General features: G+C 31.4%; 1 protein-coding gene across 1 annotated transcript in view; it reads left to right on the top strand.

Annotated features, from left to right (window-relative positions):
* The first annotated feature begins 1015 nt into the window (after positions 1-1015).
* The window catches only part of LOC126769985 (protein scarlet-like), a 31571-nt gene continuing 26314 nt past the window's right edge, over positions 1016-6272 (top strand). Inside the window, exons 1-2 of the mRNA XM_050489070.1 lie at positions 1016-1282; positions 3806-3998. Coding sequence (XP_050345027.1) covers positions 1181-1282; positions 3806-3998 — 295 coding nt within the window. The 5' untranslated portion in view covers positions 1016-1180. The remainder of the gene's footprint in view (positions 1283-3805; positions 3999-6272) is intronic.

The raw sequence follows: 6272 nt of genomic DNA, 5'->3' as shown, positions 1-6272 counted from the left end.
TGCAGGCTTCCTCAAGATGCTTTCCTTTACCGCTGAGCACGAGATGAATTATAAACACAAATTAAACACATGAAAATTCAGAGGAGTTTGTTTGGGCTGAACCCAGAATGAACGGTTAAGCGTTCGCGTTCTAACCACTGTCCATCTCGGCTCAACGGCCAATGACCACTATCAAGAAAGAATTTAAGGCCGAATCGAATTTTTGTGACCTCAAAACGATAGAATTTATAAATGTTTTGACTGCCAAAAAATTTGACCGATACGAAATCAACGCTTCTAATTTTAACTTTATCATATTGTTTTAAACTACAGTATAATTTTTTATAATGTACATAAAAAAACTGAAGTGACAAATGTCATTAGCTTAGCGAATTTAACTTTTTCAGTTTTACTATTGTAAGCTTTTTAAATTAATTAAAATGCGATAAACGTCGGTTCATACGATGGGCGTGTACTACAAAGTACTCGTACCCTATCCATAAAGTTTTTGGCAATTTTGACAACATAATGTTAAGAAGTGAAGTAAACAATTTAATCCGCCTTTCAATTGTTTAAAACAAAGTAGCTATTTCATAAATTGTTTGATGTTCGATAATTTTAATACAATTATTATTTTCTAATTTCTTAATTTTCTCCCTAAAGGTTTAGGTATAATAATTAAAAAATATTTAAAAAAAAAATTGTAATCGTTCAAAGATTTTTATTTTTTGTACGATTGTATAAAAAATAGAATCTTGGAACTATTTTATTTTATTAGTTCCTTCCAACTAAATCATAAATTTAAGTAGGTACATCATAAATCCAGTTATAAGTATTTATTGAAATATATTGCGTACGTTATTTTTCAGACCCACTTCATTAATGAAAGATGTAGGTAACCTTACCAAATGAACTGTGTTATCGTTGTTACTTAATTTTCGTAACAAGTGTCTTTAAAAATTTAGTACTATTACTGCATCGTGCTGTTTGAAGAAACACAAATTAACAATAACTCTGTGTCTCTTTCAGAAAGTATTCCATCTCTGTCGGGCACGGTCTCGTCATTCGTAAACCGACGTCTGGTTAGTTTCACCGTCGCCTGCTATCAAACTTCAGCACGCTCGCGATAAAATGTTACGTTTGAAATTCAATTAAAACGTTTTTATTGATAATATTTTTTTTAATTTTGGTGTTTTGGAAAATGCATTCGATAGCCAAGTATGATGCTGAAACGTCTTCAAAACACCAATCCAGCGGTCCCAGCTCGAATACATCTGATCCTGACATAGTGGATGACACTCATGTAAGTATATCATAACATATATAAAAATAAATAATAAGCAATTACAGAAATTACCTAAACAATCATTTAGATTTGTTTGTATTTTAAAATTTGTTTATGTATTCATGTACATAATTTACTTATAAGAATAATTTAAAATTAAAAAAAAGTTTGTTTTGATATAGCATTAATATAAACAGCTTATATAAATTACTGCAACTTACATACAAAATTAATTTTTTATATAGTTATTAATGACATATATTAAATATTGTGATGCAAATAAAATATACAAGATTTAAAAAAAAAATAACGCCATGTTACTGAATAGTTATTGTGCATACAACTTATGTTGCGGTTCTTTGTAACAAGATAGTTCTAAATTCTAGATCACGCTACTTAAGCCGTACCCACATACTATACATCAACAAAAAATAAAATAAAAAAATCTATTGAGAAACAAAAACAAAAATTTTTTTTTAAATATTTTCAATGCAAACTAATTGAGAGTAACTTTTGTTAATTAAGATTTATTTTGAACCAGTCATTAAAAAAAAAACATTTAGCTGCCTTAAATGTTTTTTAATAGTTTCAATGTTAGCCATTACGACTTATAATTTATTGAAATCCGCTTTATGTCATTTATATTTGATTATTTATTTAATCGCCACTTAGAAAATACCTTGTAGATATCTATTTTATTACATATTAATATTTTATCCTAGCTTATACTTATAGGTTTAAGAGACTTTTATCCATTTAGCATCTCATTTTCACTTATAATTTTTCGCATATACACGAAAGTAACAAACGATATTATACATACAGAGTTATATAATAAAGGCCTAAATTTTATATAAATTACCCTTATTAACATTCTAGTTTTACCTTTAGCGATATATTTTTATTATAATAAGAACTTGTAGAGCATTAATGTTATTTTAGAAAACATTACGTTAAATGTATTTAAATATAGAAAATTTGAAGAGTTTGTTTGTTCGCGCTTATCTCTGGAACTACAGGTCCGGATGTAAAATTTGCAGTTGCTAGTCACTTTATTGAGGAACATTAAGAAAGAAATATTTAACATCACGATAGCACGGTAGCACGGAGCAGAGACATTTAATGGGGGTGAAACTGCGTGGAGTCGCTAGTGTTATTGAAAGACGCTCAGTTAATAAAGTACGAGGTATTTTAATGGATTAAGCGAAAGTTCGAACCCGCGATCTTCGATCGAGATCCACATGTCTTAGCATCTAGTCTATCTCAGCATAAAATAAAATTACTAGAATTTAATACATTCGTTTCTATTTCTCTACATGCTAATAAGAAAAAATATATTATTTGGAAAGTTGTTGTTTTTCCGTAAGATTTTTTGAAATGGTGGCACCGACATTACGAAATTGCGTTCTTCATATATCAAGTTTAGTTCAAGGCGATATTAATGGAATCGATTGGTCTTGTTCAAGTCTTAAATCTTCCAGTGTAGAGTATTAATAACGCGTGGTTTCGCTCGCGTAAAAGGTTTCTGCTCCGCACCGGTAGGTTGTAGCGTGTACTTTTATAATCTATTATTTTTCGCCAGCGACTTCGTTCGCGTAATAGTTAGTTTAGGTGTTATGTGTAAAAAACTCCTAGAAAATTGTCTATCTAAGTCTAAGCCCTCCCTTGAGATTCAAGCTTGCTGCAAATAAAATTTTATCAAATTTCATTGGTTTAGCCGTGAAAGCGTGAAAGATAGATAGATATAAAGTTACTTTGACATTTTTAATGTTAGTGTAGATAATCTCTCTCAAATCGGATAAGTCCTGTAATTAGTGCGTTCAAAGATTTATAATATTTTTTATAGTAAAACATATAAATCAAAAAGTATAAAATATTTAACACATCCATTGATTACATTTTTAATGTTCATCGGAATCAATAATCAAATCAAGTATTAATAAATATACTTTAAGATTTTTAAATAGTCTAAGGAATATTTGTTTTATAAATTTTAATAAATAAATATTTTAATTAAATCCTTTAATCTAACCACAATCAATTTCTTACTACGTGATTCAAAAGGATATTTAATTACTTACGTCTGTTTTATTCGCTTTGGTATATAAACCTTTAAGAGTAGAGTGAACAGGTTTCTTTTGGATGGTCGTGTACCACCTTCGTCTTCATCTACACTTTCCATCAGGTGAAATGGAAGACAAACGCCTATTCCATTACAACTATATATATATATATATATATAAAAAAAACTTTGTAGTATGGTTTTGTGCAAGCCCATCTGGGCCACTCATCATATATTCTACTGCGAAACAGCAATTAGTACAGTTATGTTCCGGTGTGAAGGGTGAGTGAGCCAGTGTAACTACAGGCTCAATATGACATAATTAATTCTTACATTGTAAATATGTAAATATGAGTGGTGTTGACCAATAACATTCGAGCTTACCTTTTTTAAATTGAAAAAAAAAAGAAAATAACGAGTTTTAAAATTTTGTTTTTGCTTTTAAAAATGTTGCTCATATGTTATTATTTCTTTGTCAGGAGCTGGTATCGACAGACGTGGTTTACTTAGATAGTGGAATAAAATATTCTAAATATGACGAGCCGATGTTCGCTGAGGTGGAGGAACTGCTGGGGACATCGCCTGCGACTCGCCCGTGCACGCTAGTGTGGCGGGACCTCTCCGTGCATATAAAACTCAAAGATGGAAAGTTAAAGAGATTAGTTAATAATGGTGAGTTGTTTTTTTATCTTACAGATTCTTCTACGAAATTTCTGCAAGCATTAAGAAGTAGTAATATTCATACACTCTATCATACTAATCTTCAATTTGATTTTTCCACTGTTCCGACATTGTTTCGACATTTCATTCTAATAAAATTAAAAATTTACGTAAAACTGGATTCAAATAATACATATAATACATATTTATATCGTTTAATATCATTTATATTAACGTCATTGGGTTTAAAAAAGTTATTGGGTTATTCTGTCGAAGAATCTCAGTAGCAGCCCGGAGTTTCGACGTTGGAAGTTTGTACACTCCTCACGTAAAGCTAAAAGTCCTACGCCTGATTTTTTTCCAGTCGTTTCTAATTGCAGGCTCATCGGATTATGAGACTGAGGGAATAGAAACTACACCTGTGTTAGCGCACACTTGTGTATTATGATATGTTAGGCGCAGTTGGCTAATCTCTCTTGAAAAGCTTAAACATCAATTTGTTTTATTTTTCAAAAGTATGTGTAAATTACAATTGTCTATTTAAAAGCTATTCACTTAGTATTAAATGCATAGGAGTTCCATAGTGATCTAAAAACTTTTAAGTTTCAACTTATAAGTATTTTAGTCCATTAGATATAACTTGGCAAAAAACCTAGTCGTGAATGCAGGATCGTATTTTAAATTTGACAGCCCGGTCACAAGTAAAATTTCCGCGCCTTATTTCTTCTTCTTCTTCGTCGTGACACTCTTGTCAGAGCGGTCGTGGTCGCCATGAATTATTATAAATTATTCGGCGCAGATGTTATTCGCCTCACGAGCCTGCGCCATATGTCCCTGTCAGTGGTAAGCCTCGTGCATTCATGCAAAGGACCGCCAACAGTTGTTTTTATTTGGTCGGTCCATCGCATGGGCGTCCTTCCACGTGGTCTGATGCCATCCACCTTGCTTTGAATAACAAGGCGCTCAATGGAGTCATTTCCTTGCCGGGAGACTTAAATTTATATATTAATTTAATTATAATAAATTAATGTGGTTAATTAAAATAAAATATAAATGTATAATTCCTATTACAAAGAATTAAGTTTTAAATTAATTCAGTTTTAATTTAATTCATTCAAATTCAATATTTAACCTTTTGAACTAAAAGCAGTACAAAAAAAACAATAAACTGCGATCAAAATTGATTTAAAAAACATTCGATTCGATAAACATATGAATTTTATAGCCGCGGGATAATTAAAATAAAAAAGTAATCTTTATGCTAAGTTGTTACGATGTTTCGATTTCCCAGCCAAGTTTTTATGATATGAATGACATCGAAAATTTTACGAAAATTATTTTTATATGTTTTTGAAAATATACGTAAAGCAACTATTTAGGTTGATAGCTTTTTTGTTGTCTTGTGTCATTTTGGAACCAATAGTTTTATATTAAGTTAATGGTACACTAACGATTCAAAAGTGTTCACTTGCAAAAAAAAACCATTTTGTTTTTAAATGTTTCAGGTGAATAAAAAAAGGTAAATGTAAGGTATACGTGGCTGCCGCCTGCACCAATGCTTTTCGCAAATATATTTAACACAAATCACGGTACCAGTAACAGCCTGTTAATGTCCCACTGCTGGGCTAAGCCCTCTTCTCCCTTTTGAGGAGAGGGTTTGGAGCTTATTCCACCACGCTGCTCCAATGCGGGTTGGTAGAATACACATGTGGCAGAATTTCAATGAAATTAGACACATGCAGGTTTTCTCACTATGCTTTCCTTTAGCGTCTAGCACGAGATGAATTATAAACACAAATTAAGCACATGAAAATTCAGTGTTACTTGCCCGGGTTTGAACCCACGATCATCGGTTAAGATTTACGCGTTCTAACCACTAGGCCATCTCGGCGTAAATCACGGTACACAGTACAAAAATTACTATGTTAAGGTTGTAATTATATTCCTTTCCAATGCATTGGAAACAAAACAGCCTTATTTCTCAAGGTCAATTTTTAATATATTTTTCATTCTTGATTTTTTTTTAAATATCAATCACGTAACGAATTATAAATGCGAATTATAAATGGAAGTTTTAATGATGCTGCATAATGAGTACCGAAAGCCCCAGTTACCTCATAAGTAATATATTTTAATACTAATATTAATTAATTGACTCACTCAGTACTGTTTGGCGGTATAATCTGTATTGTGCCTGGAGTCTGGAAGTTAGAAATTAGTACACCCCCATGCCCCGGATGCCTGATTTTAAACTCTTTCGATCCATCTCATCTGATTGTGAAAGTG

The sequence above is a fragment of the Nymphalis io genome, chromosome 8 (assembly GCF_905147045.1).
Source record: "Nymphalis io chromosome 8, ilAglIoxx1.1, whole genome shotgun sequence".
Taxonomy (NCBI): Eukaryota; Metazoa; Arthropoda; class Insecta; order Lepidoptera; family Nymphalidae; genus Nymphalis; species Nymphalis io.
Note: the sequence above shows the minus strand (reverse complement) of the source record. Positions and strands in the feature narration are given on the sequence as shown.